Consider the following 21,970-nt stretch of genomic DNA (forward strand, 5'->3'; position numbering starts at 1 on the left):
GGATGGCTCAGGGTTCTGGGGTGCTACATTATTGCCCAAAATTGGTACGTAGAACCCATTTTTCCTCTTACCACAAACTTCCTTGACCAATTCTGATATGAGATGGTCCGGGTATCCCCTGTTCAAAAAAAGGCCACAAATAAACTTACATTCTTTAAGGAAGTCGCTGAACTTAGACACCATCCTCGCCACCCTCACCAACTGCCCCTTTACTATCGACCTCTTCTGATGGAAGGGGTGACTGCTATCAAAATGTAAATAACTGTTAGAAAAAGTTACTTTATGATGAATTTTGGCAGTAAAACAACCTAGAGGGATATCCTTAAATAACTCCACATCTAAGTAAGAAATCCTCTCCTTAGAAAAATTGAATGTAAATTTCAAAAAACTGGTGGAGGTATTAAAACTATCTAACAGTGTCTCAGCCACTTCCCTCTTCCCATGTAGGATGATAAAAATATCATCCAAGAATCTAGTGTAAAGCAGGGTTTTCTCCTGAATGATAGGATTAGGGAAAACAAACTCTCTCTCCCAGTAAGTCATCACCACATTAGCAACGCTGGTCCCACAAGGAGACCCCATAGGGACCCCTATTAATTGGTAATTAATAACATTATTGATCCCATTTTCCTGTCAAAAACTGTCCAGAAACTAAATATGTATCTACTCCTACTCAAATTTCATTACACATGAGTACTTTACTGGGTCTGGCTTAGGGTTTAATTCAGGCTACTGATCCTTCTTAAAAGTAGTTTCTAGTAAAAGAAAGAAAGAGATTCTGAATATGGATAGGAAGATGAAAGGACAGATACAGAGTTTTCAGATTACTGATACAGACTTAGAGGAGAGCTTGACTCTCCCCGTGTCTGTCTATGTGTGTGTGTGTGTGTGGGGGGTCTTTCTCTGAGACTATTTCTAGAATGTGCCACTGTTTTCAGTGGGAGAACACTGAGGTTTCTCAGTTTCTAAGAAAATATTAGGAGTTGTTACAGAAGGAATTTCCAGCACCTTCACCTACTCTTCCGGTTCTGTCAGCTTTGGAGGATGTGTGTGTTACTGCCTCCATTTTCCTGACAGTCAGACAGCTGTCCCTAAGCAGACAGTATATATAAAGTTCCTCAGTTTTTATACACTCCTCCTAAACCCGATCCAGTGTCTATAACTTTAGTCAATCCATCTTTTGCTAAACAGTTAATTCCAGTCCTACTCTTTCTGATAAGGATGGGAAGATTATTAAGACCTACACTGGTAGTGATTTCAGTTGAATCTAGAACAGAAGCTGTTGTTAAACAAGGGATAATTAGTAGGACATATAAAATATTGCATGATAACTATATGAATCAATCAGAGGAGGTTAGAAAAGATTGGGAAGAGAGAATAGATAAGCAATTCACAAGGAAACAATGGGAGGATGTTTGTATGGCTTCCAAATATGCAACAAAGCCTAGAAGATTTAGGATTTTTGCTTGGAAGTGTTTGGATAGGTACTTTTATACCCCAAGCAGACTCTAAAGAATTTTAACTCAGGTAGATGGCAAATGTTGGAGGTATGATGGGAAAGAAAGAGATAGTTGGGAACATATGTTTTCGGCATGTAGTAAGCTGGTAGACTTTACAAATTCCTTACAGAGTACTATGTCAGAAATACTGGGTGAGCAAATGAGTATAACTAAGGAAATGATTTTTTGAGCTACAGGATCTGAATTGCCTAGACTTAGTAAGGCCTTGTTAAGTTTAGTTCTGGTGGCTGCCAAAAAGCAGTTATGAGAAATTGGAAATCAAGTTTAAACCAACCATATATGAAGTAAGTTAATATTGTAACACAGACAAATGAACAGGACGTGTGATCTTTAGAAAATGGTAGGAACAAATTACATCGAAAGAATGGAAATTGTGGGAACAATACATGCAGAAAATGGCTTTGGAGGAAGAATGAGGTTTAAGAGAAAGCAGGGGTTGACCAATTCATGTAATGTTGTATTGATTATATTGTATAAAATATATGTGACATATAATATTTGTAAATTTGAACTTTTTAATATGGTTTATTTACTTTTATTTAATAAAGTGTAAGTTTGCCTATGTCACAAGTGATAATTCAATATAGTTTAAAAAAGATGGGAAGATTTTTGATAAACATGGGGGAAAGTATATGCTTCTGCAACTTTCATTTTCAGAATTTTGAATTGTTGGGTTCATATGTTAAAGTTTATCCTGACTAATTGTGAAAGTATGAGGAATGTGTTTTTTTTCAGTTTCTTCTTGTGAGGAAAAAATCTGCTTTAAATATTTTTTCTGTTATTCAAGTCACTACTCGTATGTAGTGTGATACTTCTTCAAGGGCTGTAGCCACTGATAGTGCTTTGAAGAAGTTTGCATGGCTGCATTCTCTGAACCCCTCAGATGATGTTAAAAATGAGATTTTAAATTCTCCTTTGGACAGAGATTTAGTTTTTGCTCCCTCTGCTGCAGAAGTGATAAAAATGTGAGATGAAAGGGGTAAACAGATGAAGGGAATATCATAAGCTTTTCAGCCCTCCTTTTGCAAATATTCCAAGAGATTCTCTAATTCCTCATGCATTTTTGTTAAGAAACAAAATAAACAGTCTCAACAAAATGCAGGTAAAGATACATTTAAGAAAAAATGGCAAGGAGATTTCAAGAAGAATTCTGGAAATACAAGGACAGTCCAGTAAGACAGAATGACTGTTTAAGAGACTTTGCTCCCCCTTTCCAACCTTGGCAGCCACTTTTTCTTCAAGAAGTCTGAATCTCTACTTTTGTTTTTGGCAGCAGATAATTTCAGGCAAATTGGTTCTGAAGGTCATTCATCGAGGTTATATATGGCAGTAGAAGGAAATTCCTCCTTTCCAGGGGGTAATTCCTTTTCTTTCAGACCAGACCAGACGCTTTTGTTTCCACCTGTTCTTCAACACATGCTGTCCCCCAGAATGATAGAAGCAGTGCCCCCTTCCTAGGTAGGAAAGTGGTTTTACTCAAGAATGTTTTAGTGCCAAAGAAAAAAAAAATGCTTGGAGGCCAGTTCTGGATTTTTCTTTCCTAAACCTGTTTGTGATAGTGCCTATATTCAAAATTATGTCACTTCACAACCTCTTCCTCTTCCTCATTCAAGTTTCCTGGTGACACTAGATTTAAAAGATGCCTGTCATCACATTCCTGTTCATGTAGACTTCATGCATTTCTTAAGGTTTTGTGTGTCTCGATCAAATTATCAGTTCTCTGTTTTATCCTTTGGACTATTGACTGCACAAAGAATGTTCACAAGCTGTCTAGCTCCAGTTATAGTTTATTGCAGGCTACAGGATATCCACATTTTTCCATATTTAGATGACTTGCTTATCTTTTCAGTGTTTTTTTGAAGTGTCAGGAATCTCTGTCTTGGCTGTGAGATCTCGCTTACTCAAGTTAGGATTCCAAGAGAACATTCAAAAATCTTTCTTGACTCCTTCTCAAAGGATTGTGTTTCTTAGATTTCAAGTAAACACTACACTTCAAAGAGCTTTTCTTCCACAAGAACAACGTATCTGTATCTTAGATCTATTTCTAGGGTTTTCCACTCAGACTTCAGTCACTGCGATGGAATACCTCAAGATTTTGGGTCTCATTGCTTCTCTAATTCTCATGATACCCCTGGCAAGACTCCACATGAGAAAGATACAGTGGTATTTGAAGTCCATTTGGTCCCAGAACGAACACCCCTTGTCTTTTTAGGTACCAGTGCTGAGGTTTGTCTGAAGAGAAATCTCTTGGCAGAGACAGCAGACATCCCTAAATCTAGATCTCCCTTTCTCCCTCCCCGTTCTAAAGCAGTCAGTCACTACAGACACCTTGGACTTTGCTTGGGGAGCAGTTTCAGGAGGGATAATAATGCAAAATGTGTGGGAAATCAAGGACAGATGCAAGTATGTAAATATAAGCGAGATGTTTCTTCTGATCAAAGCACTCAACTCTCTAAGTCATCTTTGGTCCCCAGGATGTCTTCAAGTTATTACACACAATACTACAGTTGAGTGGCATAGCAACAATCAAGGAGGAGCCAGGTCATACTCCCTCTGCAGACTAAACATGTTAGCTTGAGATATAGCTTCACAGCAGAATCTCACTCTACAGGCATCCTATATTCCATCAGAGCAAAACTGGTGGCAGACAAGCTGAGCTGGACAATGGCAGACCCTCATGAATGGAAACTAGATCATGGGGGTCTTGCAAGACTTGATCCATCTGTGGAGAGTTCCCTGACTGTACCTGTTTGCCTCCTCTCTGAACCGTCTGCAAGCAAGATTCTGCTCCAGGACTCCATGCAAGAAAGCCTGGAAGACAAATGCCTTTTCTTTTCCTTGTACAGGAATGTTCCTGTATGCTTTTCGACCCTTTTCAGTAATATCCAGGGTACTTCTGAACATTCACAAGGAATCATTCAAGATCATTGTGGTAACTCCCTTCTGGCCCAGGCAACCATGGTCCTCCCATCTTTTGGAAATGGCCAGAGGATTTAACACAAGCTTCCCCACAGACTTGATCCACTCACACAAGAACATGGGTGTTTGATACATCTGACACCAATCAACTTTATTAAACTTACTGAATGATGTGGTTTTAATTTCTTTTAGACACCTATTTACTGAGAACGTGCAGCAGGTACGAATGGAGGCAAGAAAGTCTGCTACTAAAAAAAATCATATATTTGTGAATACAAAAGGTTTTATGGTTGGTGCCAGAAACATAGCCAGCACCCACTTAGGGCTAGTTGTTCTTTGGTTTTCCAATATTTCTATGCGTTACTATCCTGTGACTTCTTACTCCTTTATCAAGGTTCATTTATTAGTGATTTCAGCATGTCTGCTTATGGATCCTCCTCTGTCAATGCATTCTCATGTCAAAATGATTTTGAATGGGATTTTGTATAAAAGGCCTCCAAGGAAACTGGTGGCCCCTCTTTGGGATCTTAAATTTGTGATAGAGGAGCTAACAGTTGCTCCATTTGAACCAGTTAACCTGGCTGATTTAAGGATCTTAACATGTAAAACAGTTTTTCTCATTCCTTTGATCTCTGCAAGAAGGGTATCTGAATTGCAAGCTATTATGGTGACTCATCCCTGTCTCATTTTTCATAAGGACAAGGTTTCTTTGAGAACTAATCCTTCTTTTTATGCCTAAAGTGATATCTGAGTTTACTTTAGACTATTCATCTCCCCATTTTCTGTCGTGAACCCAAAGCTGAGGGAGGAAGAAAGGATACTACATGCCTTTGAATTTATTTATTCTTTTGTGGACTGGGTTAGTAGCCTCTTTTCAGGGGAAACCCGAAGTGGTATTCATACTACGAGAGGAAATTTTGCCAGGGCATCTGGGAACTTCCCGTTTTTTTCACTAGTTGCCATGGGATCTTTTATGTCTCCATTAGCTAGCACCATCTCAAGCAGATGGGACCTTGGTTTAATGTCTCATCCAAAGGACAGAACACTCAGGAGTGTTGCACCCCCCCCCCCACAGTGTCAGCAATCAGACTTGATATGGGACTAGGACACACAGCATTCTGCATCAGAGGTGACTGTGCTACCTGCTGCACCACTGACACTGATGTATGTCCACAGACAACTCATGTACGATCCTGACAAAGATAAATCTTTCAGGTCTTCTGATCACTTGCTTATTTCTTGTGAAGGTAAGAAGAAGGACGACCTGTGTCAAAACAGACTACTTCCAAATGGTTGTCTAAGGCTATTACCTTTTGTTATACTCACCAAAACTAAAGTATTTCTCGTAGGGCTAATGCCCAGTCTACCAAGGCCTTGGCTTCATCTATAGCTTTTTGGAAAGGGTTGGATTGTGGAAGTTTTGTAGATGCTGTAGCTTGGACCTCTGAACATACTTTTAGAAAGCATTATAAGCTTGATTCCTTCTTTAGGTCTAGGTCAGGCTTTGCAATGACTATTCTCCAGGGACTCTTGGGACTCTTCTTCTTCACCACTCAAATGTTGTAAGCTAGGATAATGTACCCATATAGCTAAGACTACTGCAGCAGTGATCAATATGATGAACATATTACAACTGTGTAAGTGAACTTCCCATAACAGTAGATGTTCGAATGATCACTGCTGCAGTAGCCGGTCCCTCTCTGCACCCAACACATTTGTTTTTTTGATGTGTTGTTTATTCCAGGGTGTGTTTATTTATTTTTGCTTTTTCCTTTTGTCCTTTCAGGGCTCAGCCTCCCTCTCTGTAATGGCAGGAAAGCTCTGAAGGGTTTGGCAACCAAACTTGTCTTTTAGTCAGCTCAGCTAAAGCTGCCTGACACTTTGGGCATGTGGAAGGTTGCCTGAAGCTTTGGAAGATGGCCAGCTGCTATATCGTTGGCAGGATATAACCCATATAGCTAAGGCTACTGCAGCAGTAAACATTTGAACATCTACTATTATGGTAAGTTTACTTACATAACTATACTTTTCTCAGAATGCATTTTAGAATTTCATCTGATCCAGAAACACATTAGCAGAAGCGGCCCATATCATAAAGGCTTAGAAGGTGTTGTTAACATTTCTGACAACATTTTGGTCTGAGGTAAAACAGTTGAACAATACAATGCAAAGCTGAAATGATTTCTAGATCATTTATAACTGAATAATTGGAAGCTAAACAAAGAGAAATGTCACATTTATGTTTACAACATTAAATACATGAAACATTTGTTAACTAATCATGACATACAGCCTGATCTTAAAAACATGAGTGCAGTGGCTAAGATGCAGAAACCTATTGGCAAGCAGTCACTATTAAGATTCTTAGGCATGATACGGTTCTCTTTGAAGTTTATTTTTAATATTTTAGAGACATTCTTGCCATTACGGAAACTCCTTGAGAAGGATGTTGTATGTCATTGAGGGCAATCACAAAATAAATATTTTTGTTCTAAATGTGGCTGCTGAGCAAGGCTCCAATACTGCATCATCATGATGCGACAAAGCCCATGGTGCTATAAGTAGATGCAGGCCAGTCTGGCACTGGGTCATTAGTACTGCAGGATACCCAACCTGTGGTATACAGGTCAAGAATCATGGCAGATACAGAGACATGATATGCTCACACTGAAAAAGAGTTACTTGATTTTATAGTTATATTTATGGCAAACCAGTTATGGTAGAAATTGATTGCAACTATTACTGAACATTTTTTGTAAGCCCTTTGAAAGCTCCAGTGAGATTACGGAGAATGTTTCTATCATTGCAGAGATTTGATTTAACTATAATTTATAACTCAGGATAGAAAATTCATATTCAGATGTACTGTGCTCAGCAAGTTGTACCACATTCCCTACGGAAAATACATGGCCAGATGAAAAAAAAAATGTTACATTACTGATTCATGTCTATACTATGCCTATCATGAAGAAATTCATGAGTCACAAGGACTGCTCTTCAAATCTAACCAAGTATTTGTTCCAGCTCAACTATGTGAACTCATGTTAGAGAAATATGTGATTATGATGACTTGAAGTATAAAGACTCTGCACATCTATGGTTAAACAAAAAAATAGCTTCTTCTCACAAATTATTTTTAACCTGTCCAATAAATATGCTCTAGGGTGATCCTAGGGATTCAAATGTCAATGTGCAGGCAAAGCCACCTTTGAACTGGGGAGGTGATGTTGAATTTTTATTTTTAAAGTTGGAAATACAATTAATAGTGAAATCTATGCTTTAATACCAAATAGATTAAATGTAGTGTTGAACTGGGTGCATTTAGTATGAAGTTTCAAAAAAATAACAATGAAGTGACCGTATTGTAGTTTTAAGTGTGTAATGGAATTAACTGGTGTAAGACGATGATTGGATATTCTTCTTCTTCCTTTCCTTTCTTTTTTTTTAATCTTTTTCCTTTCGGCTGCTCCCGTTTTGGGGTTGCCACAGCAGAACATTGGTGTCCACAGAACGACTGGCAGTAGAGTTTTATGGTGTCAAGTTCCCCAGCCCAGTGCCCAGCCTTCCTCAGAAGGTGCATATACATCATCAAAGGGTCTGTTAAGCCCTTTATCAGTTTCAGTCAAGTGAGGTTTCAGTATTTTGAAATTTCGATATTATGGTCTCAGTCAAATGAATTTCAGTCAAATGAAATTTCGATCATGTGTAGTAGAGTCATATATATATATATATATATATATATATATATATATATATATATATATATATATATATATATATGGGATCCGTACAGATCCCAGAATGCACTTTCCATCGAAGCAGAAATCACCGAGCATACTTAACCGAAAGTGCTGTTCACCAAAGCAGCACTTTTGGATTAGTATGCTCGTTGTGCCAGTCAACTACGGTGCGGATAAGGGAAAATTCCCTTTTCCCCACTGTAGTGTGGACTGGGGGGTGCACGGGGGCTTGCCCCCTGCATAGAAGTAGGTTTAATGTTGTTTTTTTTTTAAACATACTTTACCGTAAGTGCTTTTTCGGTGAAAGCACTTTCGGTAAAGTATGTTCGGTGATAATGGATTCGGACTTTTGATCTTACGATCCTAGATCCATATATATATATATATATATATATATATATATATATATATATATATATATATATAGAGAGAGAGAAGTTGAGAAGTTGTGTGGGCAAAGCCTCACATGTGAGAGTTGCAGGGGTCTTTCCCCTTCATAAAATAAAAAATGGACTTTTGAAATTATTGGCAGTTGCAACAAAAAAAAGTGTCACAATGTGTAGACATCATGACTTCTATTACCATTTTTCATGAGTTGTGGCAGTGCAAATTCATATTCAATCGATTGTCCATTGTTGCATACAATTCTCTTAGTAAGCAGAAATTCACCCATGCATATCTTGAAAGGTTAGACTATTTTCTTTCAACAGTGTTTACACAAATACAATTTTTGTTATGTGTCAGTTGTGTTTCATCTTTTAATCCATGCAGGTTATCTCACACTTTTTGGTTGGTGTAGAAAAGCCTAAGCGTTGATTTCTTATTTTCACAGATATAAATGAACAGCTCCTAATCCTTGAAATGTTTGTCCTGACAATCCTATCAAGATTTTTTTACAGAAGACGGTATGAAGACTTGCACAATGTGTCAATAAGTGCGGATGATTGTGGAGTAGTCCGAAGCCGTTGTAATAGCTCACATGACCCAGAAGCTGCAAAAATGCACATTTAGAGAAAGCAAACTCATTACATAACTTTCATTGTTGAAGTTTTTAAATTCTGAATTATATAGCATTTTGGATGTCATCCAATGTTCAAAGGTATTCACCTTTTTAAAGAAATTCAAAAACTTGACTCACTGTGCAGCCTTTCTGATTATTTACATTTTTGACAATGATTTAAAATATTAGCCATAAATGGTGTCCATTTGACCTAATAATCATCTACTCATTTTAGTAGACATATGACTGACTGAATTATTGTGATACAACAGAAGTGAATTTTTTTAACTTATCTTGTGATGAAGTCATATATGTTTTTATTTGATATTGGGTACAGAAAGATAGGACAGAAGTCTTCGCTCCAACAGCATTTCTACACTCCAGCATGTAAATTCTTTGAATGCGTCATAATTGTTCAGTATCCTTTAACAGTATGTACATATTAATCCACATATTTAACTCATCCATCTATCACTAATAGGAAATGAAGAGAATTAAATCTGGCACCAGAGATTAGATGTTTTGTGACCACAGTTCCTCTGGGAATTTACAGTTGCCACATCAGCATCCTTTTTCTTATTTGCTTCGTGTTTTGACATAGCATCTGCATTTATTTAGTAGGCATTGTTCTGTGACTGTTACTTTATAGAACAAAATATGAGTATCTTTCTTCTCTGCTTCTTGATACTTACCTGTGAACCATCTCTGCAAAAAATGCTCAAGAGAAGGACCACATCTGAACTCTGTATGTGTGTGTGTGTGTATATATATATATATATATATATATATATATATATATATATATATATGGATCTGGTTCATTTTGCCGAAAGCACATTTCGCCGAATTTCATTCGACCAAAAATAGTAATGGCAGTGTATATGCCCTTTTCCCCACTGTAGTGCAATCCTGGCGTTAGAATATATAGTTGGGGGTGTAGGGTTCGTAGCCCCACCCCACCTAGCTTGAATTATACTATGCAGTTTCTGTTAAGAGGGTAAGTAAGTACTTTTTAATCAAATTAGGTGGGGGGGGCTACACCACCACATCCCCCCAATGTGGAGGGCTGTGCCCCCCACACCCCACCCAACTATATATGCTAACTCCAAAATCCAAAAAAGGAGGTCCCAACAGTTAAAGAACTTCAGGCAAAGCAAGCAAATCTAAAACAAAAACAGCCAGAAGTCCACCGTTCTTAAGAATGATGGACTTTTGGCTGTTTTTGTTTTATGTTTTTTATATTCTAACTCTAGGATTGCACTACAGTGGGGAAAGGGCATCTACACTTCCACTACTATTTTCAGTGAAATGAAATTTGGCAAAATGACTTTTCGGTGATTTGTGCTTTCAGCAATTTGGTCTTGGTGGAGTGAAATTCAACGAAATGTGCTTTCGACAAAATGTAAAACATCCATGTATATATATATATATATATATATATATATATATATATATATATATATATATATATATAAATATACACACATATATATATATATATATATATATATATATATATATATATATATATATATATATATATATGAATATATGTATCTATTAGATTAGATAGGTTTATTTCTGTATGTGTGTTCATTTCTTAAAAGCTGATTGGGCTTCAATGGATTTTAATACTCTTACCTATCCAATGATGTCATCCGATGAAGTTCCGGCTTAATTCATCGGGACAAAAGCGCTTATCTTTTTTTACTGCCTGTGGACTGTGATTTTATTGTGTTTTTCATACTTTGATTTTATGAATATTGTGTTTTATATGTTGGCTTTGGCATTTATTTGTTGGCAGTAAACGAGACTGGTGACTCTCTCCATTCGAGCTGCTTTTGTGGATTTGCTGAGTTTGTGGTTACCTTCTGATCTATTAGATCCCCAATCCTTTTTCCTTTGCCACCATCTGATTTTACTTAATATTGTTGCTAAAATCCATTTACCATTAAACATAATTTCATTTATTCTTTCATTTCTCATAACCCATATAACATGAAATAATTGTATCTATTGTTTTAACACATTCTTTACTTATATTCTTACAATATCCATATTTAATCATATAGATGTTTATTTTATCCACTTCTATGTCTCTGAAAAAACTTTTTTACTGTTTTACATTTCAAAAGCACATGTTCTGTAGTTTCTTTTTCTTGCCAATGTAAACATATTCTATCACTTTTCTTGTTATGTGGCATATTTCCTTTTATTGGCAATTTATCTGTTACCAATCTTCACAAAAAAATCTTGATATTCTGTTTTCTGATTGCATCATTTGCTTCTTATTTTTATAGCTTTAATTTTTTTTAATTTGTTAGATTTTCCTATGATTTTACATACTAATATTTTGTCATTACATTCTTATACCATACTTTTCTCTGTTTCTATATCATCAATTTTTATTTTCCACAAAAAATATTTTTCTTGGTATTATTTTATTTATTCATGTATGTACAGTTTCTCTTTTACTCTTTTTAACCACACCCCACAATGTTTCACACTTATATTTATACTGTTTTACTACTAATCTCTTATCCTTTTCATTTATCCATTCTAACACTTTATACAAATTTAAAGAAGCAGTATATATGACTGGGTTAATTAACTCTAAACCTCCTACTTCTTTATTTACATATAAAACTCCTCTTTTTACTGGGTTTAATCTAGAACCCCATATAAATGAAAAAAAATCTGTAATAATTCCTTTTAGAATACTATTGGCACCATAAATACACTTGCTATGTATGCTGTTTTCCCATCATTAAATACTTTATACCACATAAGCTTTTTTATGAATGATAATTGATATGTACTCCATAAAAGTCAGGTTTCATTTAATTCTTTTGTTTTTTTTTTCCATTGAATTCTATTTACATCTTTATTCCCAAATTTTATAGCTAACACAGAACTTTCATTCGCTGTAAAACATATACCCATATCTTTAATACAGCACGTAAACCTTTACTTTTCTGTTTATTTAAAGCCATCCCTATCACATTACTTCTGTTATCCATTTACTTTGCAACTGTTATAATGTCATCTGCATATGTTAATAGAACTGGAATTCTTAACCTTTCAGGTGTTATATACCCTGCCTCCTTCATTTTGTAATTTATTTCATATTCTATCACATTCATAATTAATGCAAAAGGTATACAACTCATTGGACACGCCTGTCTTTATTATTACTGTATGATAACATATATAACTTCCTATCTTTCTCACTTTCATTATCACCCATAAGATGTCATGTCCAGTTGTGCCAAATGCCTTGTTAAGGTCTTCTATCATTATTTTCACTTCTTCTTTTCTATTCATAATATCATCCACAGTTTCTCTAACTATCATTAATAATTCTTGATAACCCTTCCCTTTATACTATATTTACTATCTTCCATAATATTTCCATTTAGTTTCAAATCTAGCAAAAACAGCAAACTCCAGGCTACCATGACCGTAGAGGCAATATTTTTATTAAATTGGTAATAAGTTTAAGTATAAAAAATCTCCAAGCCAAAAGGAACTTGTTTCAATAAAAATGTGTATTAGAAGTTGTACTCCATTATTTCTGATGGGGGAAGTTTTTGATGATTATGTATATGTTATGGAGAAGCGTTTATTGATACGTATTTAATGGAACAGTATTTGTAATCTGTTTAGGTAGTTTGCCTTGTGTGGTGTATTATAGTGATACACTGCTTGAATAGATATTTGTTTATTTACGTTTATAAGTGAGCTTATATGTATATTTTTTTAGGATCAATACCAGTTTTTACACTTGTTTGCTACACCCTTTATACATTATATTGTCAAGCAGAGTTTATGCATATGTTTAATTTTTAGCATAGACTTTGGCTCTATCACTTTATTCTAATAGTTGATAGGTTAGTGCTACATAAAGCTCTATTGAAGGAATTAGGTCTAGTAAAGGAGTTGATTGGCTTATTTTCATGCCCTTTCTTATTGGAGCAGAATTCCCGATATACATTTCTAATGGAACGAGTCCCTTTTGGATTTACCATGCCTTAACTAGCATTTTCTGATATGCTAGGTTTTAATCATTTATATGGTGTCTGTTGTTTATAGATCAAGAAGTTATATGCTGAAATGGTGGATTTGTGATTTTTATATGCAGAAGAGGATTTCCTTCTGTCTGTTTGTCAGTATTGTATCCACCAACCACAGACAAGTACTTCTTGTCAGTTTCTCTGCTGATTGGCCTTTTGCGAGTTAAGATTCATAACCTTGTCTCTGGTTGGTGTTTAGTGGCCAGCTTATTTTATTAACTGATTGTCTTCAACATGTGACTTTTTAGCATACTTTGGTTGTTATTTGTTTTATAGGTGTGTTTTGAATACTTTTTGAGGTCTAAAGAAGCGGTTTTGTTTTTACTGGAAAAGTGCTTACCAATTTAATAAAAATATTGCCTCTACAGTCATGGTAGCCTGGAGTTTTCTGTTTTTGCTTAATTTTTCTACTGGTTCTGACTCCATGCTTTTGATCAGAAGTTGAAGTGTATTCTTGGACTTAGTTTCAGATATCTTTTGTATTATTTTCATAAAGATCTTATAATTATTATTATTCAGTACTATCAGTCTTCGGGTTTTTTATTTGCCTTCTATCTTCCTTCTTCCATATGAATTTAAGTATTTCATTGCATAATTCTTTATACATAAAACCTTCATTTAACCATTCATTCAAAATTGTTAAAAAATATTTTTTGCCAAACCATTACATTTTTATGCATTTCATATCCTATTCCTTCTGGGCCTGCAGCCAAATCTATATTTACTTGTCCTAATACTTTATATATCCTCACTTAAAGAAATCTCCTTTTCCAACTTTTTTATTCTATTTTTCTGTTAAGTTTTTACTTTTCATATTTTTTTACTGCCTTCTTTTTTCTTTAAACATTTCTTGTGTATATTATACTACACTATTCATAATCTTTTCCTGATTTCTTTCTATTTTCCTCCTTTACATTTCTTATTTCTCTCATTACACTGTTTTCATAGGCTGATACTAGACTATCAGCCCTAGTGCATATACAAGCCTAGCCATAACAATTCCCTGGCTATTTCTTCCCACACTATTTAATTCCCTGGACCCCTGTCTAGCAGGGCAACTGTTGTGATCCCCAGGGTAAATTTCCTTTCTCCCATCCAATCATCAAGGTTCCTTTTGAAGAGGGCCAAAGAGGCACTCTGCTTGACATGTATGGGCAGTCTGTTCCAGAGTCTGGGGAGTCTCTAGGTCAGGAACCTATCCCTCCAGCATGTTTTGTTTATTGTGATGACAAGGTTTAGATCCCTGGAGCGTGTGGCTCTGAGGGATTGGGATTTCTTTACGTGTAGCATGTCCAACAGCTCTGGGTTTGACATGGCCTTGTATGTTAAGCAGAGATCGCCTCTGAGTAGATGATATGCGACAGAGTATAGCTGGAGTTTTTTAAGGTGGTCAGCATAGGGCATCTGCTTTAGGCCTGTGATTTTTTTTTAGTGAGGTATTTCTGCGGCCTTTCCAGTTGTTGCAGATGTCTTGAGAGGTACATACCAAATGGGGCATTGTATTCTATAATGGATCTAATGAGGGATGAGTACAGTGGAACAATGACCTCCTTTTTTCTGGATGAAAAGCCCTTAGTGATGAGGTGTGCCGCATAGAATGATTTCCTGACTGTTGTGGCGATGTGGTCATTGAAGGTGAGACCACTGTCCACCTGTGTCCCTAAGTCTCTTATAACACTTTCAGTGTTTAATGTACTGCCACCTATGTGGTAATTCATGGGTATATGTTTTTTCCCAAATGGGGCAACTATACATTTCTTGGCATTGACCTTGAGCCCATGGCTCTGGCACCAAGCATCTGTTTCTGTAAGTACCTTTTGTAGAGTATCCACATCATTTGGGGATTTAATAATGGCTCCCAGTTTGCAGTAATCTGTGAACTTTGTTAGCCAGAGTCCTTTAGTGCTGGCCTATACTTCAGAGAAGTAGATGCCAAACAAGAGCGGTCCCAGGACTGAACCCAGAGGTACTCCACTTGTCACTTGTCTGGAGCTGGATTTGGAGTCAGCAACTTTTACAGTGTGGGTTCTGTCAGTAAGCCAGTTGGCAACCCATTGAGTGATGTAGGGATTAATGCCCATCTTAGTAAGTCTATCTATGATTCCAGAGTGGGGGATGGTATCAAAGGCCTTGGCGAGGTCTAGATAGGCTGTGTGGACTGCCTTACCCAGGTCCATGGCTCTGGAGACTGAGTCGAAGAAGTCAGTCATGTTCAGGAGACAAGATTGGCCCTTCACAAACCCAAACTGGGTGGGGCCCAGTGTTTGAAGGTTGCCAATGTCTTTGTTTATAAGTTTTTAACTGCTGTGTCAAAGAGCCCGTTAATAAGATCTTGAAAGACAACAGCTAAGAGACACATTGCCCACAATGCGAAAAACCCTCATTATTGGTTAATTTACATGTCTCTGAATTGTGAGGTGATTACTACAAGTCCTAATAAGCACTTTGTTGTGGTAAGCACCAGAGGCAGCCCATGCATCATGTTGGCACAGGCACTCCTCCTGCCATTCACTTCTCCACACACATGCACATATTCAAACAGAAGCATGAAGTGATAACTAAGTAATAAAATCAAATAAAACTCTGGCCAGTATTCAGCAAGGACCCAGCTGCAAGTGTTAAGTGCTGCACCAAAAAGGGACATTCAACATGATTGTGAAAAACAGCGATTCAGAGACACCTTAGCCTCAGTGAAGAGATCATTGGCTAATTTGCTTTTCTCTGAATTGTGAGGTGATTACTACAAGTCCTAATAAACACTTTGTTGTGGTAAGCACCAGTGGTGGCCCATGCATTAAATTGGCACAGACACCCACTTACCCCCTACTCACTTCTACAAACACACACACACACACACACACACACACACACACGCACATGCACACGCACACGCACACGCACACACACACACACACACACACACACACACACACACACACACACACACACACACACACACACACACACACACACACAAACTAACACATCCCCATACCTCTCACCTGTCTCTGGTTTTACACAAAGTCCATAATTTTGCATCTTTTAACTGCCCTTGTCCCCTGTAAATCATGGACCATTACAGTCAGTCAGTCAGTAATGCCAGACATTTAAGTTTCAGACTTCTTATTGTTCAGAATATGCTTTGTGATGTAATACCTGTTGTTCTATTAACTGTGTACATGATTTAGAGTAATATTCTGAGAGTCTCACTGGTATCTAGTGTCCCCCATACTTCTTATTTTTCAAAAACTGCTTCATGCAGTAATATTTGTTATTCTGTTAACTTTTTATATGACATAGTGTAATATTTAAAAGTCCCTGGTGTCTGGTGTTCCCCCCTCCAGTATTACATACTTTGCTCATTAGTCTAGGGGAGATTAGAGGTATGGCACTCCGATTCCAAACACGCATTTAGACATTCAAGTGTGTGTACACACACAAACACAAACATACACACTCATCACAGGTCAGACACGCCCCACCCAACTGTACTCAAGGAGACACTCAACCATTCACACATACACACACACACACACACACACACACACACACACACACACACACACACACACACACACACACACACACACACACACACACACACACACACACACACACACACACACACACACACACACACACACACACACACACACACACACACACACACACACTCACACTCATACATACACCTACTCCTAACTAATTTTCCTATAGCGACCATCAAGGCAGACATGCGTGCACACACACACACACACACACACACACACACACACACACACACACACACACGCACGCACACACACACACACACACACACACACACACACACACACACACACACACACACACACACAGACACACAAACATGCACTCACACACTCCTACTACCCCCCTACTCCACTAACATCTCCAGCACTTACCTCTAATGTGGTCTATTCCACTGAAAGAACTAGGTGAATGCAATGTGTAAATCCATTGCCATAGGCATTTCCAGGGAAGAGCACAGGAATCTTTATCATATGCCACTGCTCCAGAATGCCTTATTAACATTGCAGTAAGCCATTGGGACAGCCAGCTATGTAGAATCACCATGGTATGTCTGTCTGTGACTTGGAAAGGGCTACTACTACTCGAAAAAATGGGCACATTAGGGCTTACCACTGGTGGTAACTCTTTCTGAATCCCAGGGTATATATGCTAAATAAAATGTCAGATGCTGTTTAAAATCACTGGTGCTGAAAATTAAAACCTGTAATAGGATTAAAGTACTGAATTATTTAAAAAATTGGTGAATAGAGAAACTTTCAGGTAAAAATGGACATGATAAAACACAAAGATGGCAGGGACCAATCACAAGTAGAAAATATTAAGAATACGTGGTAGGAATATACAGAAGAACTGTATAAAAAAGGCCATAACATCATTGATACATTGGTCACAGGCAAGTACTAGACTAGCTACCATTGTTGAGCCATTTTAAACCTAGCTAATTTCCTTCAAAGGTGAGAATCAAACACCTTAACCATAATGCTAACCCCAACCCCAAGACAAGATTATATCACCCCAGATAGGACTCACACTCACAATCCCTGGATTAGGAGGCCAATGCCTGTACCCTGATCTAGAGCCAGACATACTCAAGAGCGAAGTTAAATAGTCTCTAGAAAGCCTTTGCTAAAAACAAGGCTGGAGAAAGTGAGATAATTCCATCTAAAGTGCTTAAAATCCTGCTGTTATAATTTATTTATTATTTGTTGATTGGGAAAGTACCACTAGAACAGAGCCTATTTTCAGTAGAGGCCCAGAGAGAAGTGCTCCAGATGCAGGTCTTTGGAATGTGGGAGGAAAACAAAGCACCTAGCGGAAACCCACAAGAACGCAGGGAAGACATACGACTCCACACAGAAGGCAAGAAACACTCCAGACACAGGTCTTTGGAATGTGGGAGGAAACCCACACAAACACAGGGAGGACATGCAGACTCCCCTTAGAAGGCACTCCAGCCAAGAATCAAACCAATGAACTTCTTGCTGTGAGGCGACAACATTAACCATTGCACCACTGTTGCTTAGACTTTACCAGGAAATTTGGTAAACATGGCAATGGCAATTAGATTGGAAAAGGTAATTTTATGCTCCAGTTCCTAAAAAGGGCAATGATAGAGTGCTCAAATTATCGAACAGTTGTATGTATTTCACATGCTAGCAAGGTAATGCTCAGGATCCTGTAAGTTAGACTCCAGCAGTATATGAATTAAGAACTGTCAGATGTACACGCTAGTTTTATAAGGGCAGAAGCACCACAGATCAAATTGCCAACATCTGCTGGGCAATTGAGAAAGCAAGGAGGGTCCAGAAAAATATTTACTTTTGCTTTACTGATTACTTTAAAGCATTTGTTTGTGTGGACCACAACAAATTTATATCATAAAAATATTCCAATATCATAAAAATGTGTGTGACAAATTCTTAGAGAAGTGGGGATACTGGGTCACCTTATTTGCCACATGAGGAATGTGTATGTTGAATAAGAACCAATGTTAAAACCAAATATGGAATTACTATCTGGTTCAAGATAGGGAAAGGAGTATGACAAAGCATTGTACCGGCCCCCTTCGTAATCAGTTTATTTGCTGAATATAATGTAAAATACTGGGTTAGATGAATAATTTCTGGACATATATAAACATCCTTAGATAAACACTGATGGCTGAAAGATATCTGCAGACAGCAATCACAGCATAAAATTAAAAGAAGCTTGTTTTTTGGAAGGAAAGCTATAACAAACCTGGATAAGATTTTAAAGAGCAAAGACATCACATTGTCACCATATAGCCAAAGCAGTGTCTTTCCCAGTAGTAACATGGCTGTGAGAGCTGGAAAATTAGTGTGTGCTGATAACTGATGCTTTTGAACTATGATGTTGGAGAAAACATTTGAGAACTCCATAGCCTGCAACAAGAGCAAATCAGTTTATACTTAAGGATATAAATCCAGACTATTCATTGGAAGGCCTAATATTAAAATGAAAACTCAAATTCTTTGGCCACATAATGTGAAGACAGGATTCAATGGAGAAGACGATGTTGGGAAAGATCAAAGGCAAAAGAAGAAGAAGGTGACAGCAGAGGCTAAAGTTAGGGACAGATTTGCTGAAGTAATGAAAATGAATTTGCAAAAACTGAAAGTAGTTCTTGACAGACATACCTGGCAGGCTAAGGTCTTTGAGGTCAAATAGAGCCAGATTTGACTAGATAACTAAACAGAAACAACAAAAAGGAATGAGTTATTATGTTGCAGCATTAATAAACATACATTTTATAAACTTAGTTTGAGATGTAACCCCTCTCATTGCAAGAATGCATTCAAGGTATCCTCTAGATGCAGGCTTGTCACTACTTTGTACTCCTTCGGCATAATTTGTGGTACTCAGTACTCATTAATTTACTGCTGTTGCTGATATTTATGGAGCACTTGTGTAAAGCTGTTTACACCTATTTTTGTTTAGACAACTTCATATGTGACATTGCATTTACTTTGGTAGCATTCTGTATTCACAGATTCAGCTATATATTATCCCTTCCTCTTGACTTGCCCTGCACATCCTATATGTCCTAGCACACTTTGCTTGATGCTGGCCTTATTAGCTGAACAAAACACACACAACCGATTGCCACCCTGAACAGTGTACCTTCACTTTTTCTTCAAGCATTTGTAGCCTTAATATTGTCCTAATTTGTAACTTTCCATACTTAACCACATCACTCTATTGGGGCTGTGACTACACTATGCATGCACAGGTTTAGTCACTCCTGTTATAGTGAGATGTGACCCACTTAACCCCCTCCACCATCACTATTACCTAACTGCCCTTCCCCTAAAAATACTTATACTTCCTAGTTACTCATACATTTTTATCATTTTCACTTTCCTCTAAAGTTTTTCTTATTAGCACTCCCTACTGTAGCTAATCGTATCAGACATAATCTTACTGAACACACCTCTGACTACAGCTCATTTCTCAATTTGATAGATACATCTCAAAAGTTTAATACTCTATTCTGTAACAGTCGTAACAACATCACACATACCACTAGCACATCCAGAACAGTTTTTACAGACTTAAAAAATCTAATACAGCAAATAATATTTCTAATTGCTACAAGCACAAATAAGAAGGATTTCAAGATTGCCTGTAGTAATACATGTTGCATATGTAACAAATAATACAGATTTCAAAATATGGTTGAACTCCAACAAACCAGATATTGTTGGGTCAACTAAGACCTGGCTTAAACCAGATGGTATACCTTTCTTTACCAAAGCCAAAGATCTTAATCCTGTATTGGTGTTAAAGGATTTCTCCTAGCTAGGAACACCTTTATTACCTCATTAATTGTAGTTTCTCCAAGTATAGCTAACTCCGAACCAAAATGGTATATTGCTGAATGTCTCATAGATAATTCTTTCAATTTCAGCATTGTCATATTATATCAGCCCCCATTCAATATCACAGCAGGCATTTAACGACATAATTTTAGCAAATCTTAGTAATCATGTTAGTAATAACTCACATGTAATGGGTGACTTAAGTCTACAATGGGAGACTAAGGAATCTTTCCAGACTTTCACCACCCTTTCTGGCAGCAACTTCTGCCATCTAGTCAATAGCTCTACTTAACTAAATCTCATGTTTGTCAATGCAATTTATTAGTCTGGCTATTCACAAATCAGCCCATTAGATGGTCCACAGCCATACTGGGCATACCTTTTTTCAGTGACCACTATGGACTTTATTCTTAGCCAGTCAGCATCACATTATATCATAAACCCTTAATTTATTATACAGCAAAGCAAGTTTATGAGTATGGCCTACCTTTAAAAGGTAGTAGAGAGTTATCTGTGCTAGAGATGTTGAGTAAAATTGATGTAATTAGAAGTTTGACCTATTGAAGAAAGGAAGAAAGAAGAAGCTGCTTACTGGGATAGGTTTTTGGAAAGTTGAAGGTAATGGCACTAGATAGGTGAGATTAGGTACACTTATTCTGTGATGGTAATGTGACAAAGAGGTAATGTAAAACATGTATAGTGTTTTTGTATTATTTTATCTGGAATGTCTGTAGTGGTATTAATTTATACTTTAGTTCTGGATGCACTAGTTGTGCATGTGTGTGTGTGTGTGTGTGTGTGTGTGTGTGTGTGTGTGTGTGTGTGTGTGTGTGTGTGTGTGTGTGTGTGTGCATAATTTGCCAACAGCTCAGTGAACATTTCGAGATGGGGGTGTGGGTTATGCAGAAAGGGGTCAGACCTCCCCCACAAATACACTGTTTTGTATTATTTCTTGTTCAGTGGATGCAGAAGTCAATGTAATTGAAGAATTTTGTTTAACTGATGTAAACTCATGCACAGACACACCAAAACACCTACCCATTGAGAGGAAGAAACTGGTAAGTCATTTTTAACATTCAACATTTCAAACAATGCCTAGAAGAGGCTTTCTGATGAAGTTGCATGTGTGGGTGTAATTTGACTCCTAGGGTAGAGTGTCTATCTGTGTTTATGGTACTGTTGGCTTTTATTTACTTCTTATACTGCTTCATTTCCTGGTTGTGAGATTTATGCATTTACTTTCATCTGGAGGTTATTGTTTACCTTTTGGATGCCTTTTACTGTTCCTGATCAGGTACTGTATTGTACTTAAATTTGCATTTAGTGC

The 21,970-nt window shown here is 37.2% G+C and overlaps 1 protein-coding gene across 1 annotated transcript in view; it reads left to right on the forward strand.

Annotated features, from left to right (window-relative positions):
• LOC122802610 (organic solute transporter subunit alpha-like) overlaps nucleotides 1-9,191 on the forward strand; it is a 427,706-nt gene extending 418,515 nt beyond the window's left edge. Inside the window, exon 8 of the mRNA XM_044072299.1 lies at nucleotides 9,012-9,191. Coding sequence (XP_043928234.1) covers nucleotides 9,012-9,190 — 179 coding nt within the window. The 3' untranslated portion in view covers nucleotide 9,191. The remainder of the gene's footprint in view (nucleotides 1-9,011) is intronic.
• The last annotated feature ends 12,779 nt before the right edge of the window (nucleotides 9,192-21,970 follow it).

This window comes from Protopterus annectens, chromosome 5.part0 (genome assembly GCF_019279795.1).
Source record: "Protopterus annectens isolate FY-2018-M chromosome 5.part0, PAN1.0, whole genome shotgun sequence".
NCBI lineage: Eukaryota > Metazoa > Chordata > Ceratodontiformes > Protopteridae > Protopterus > Protopterus annectens.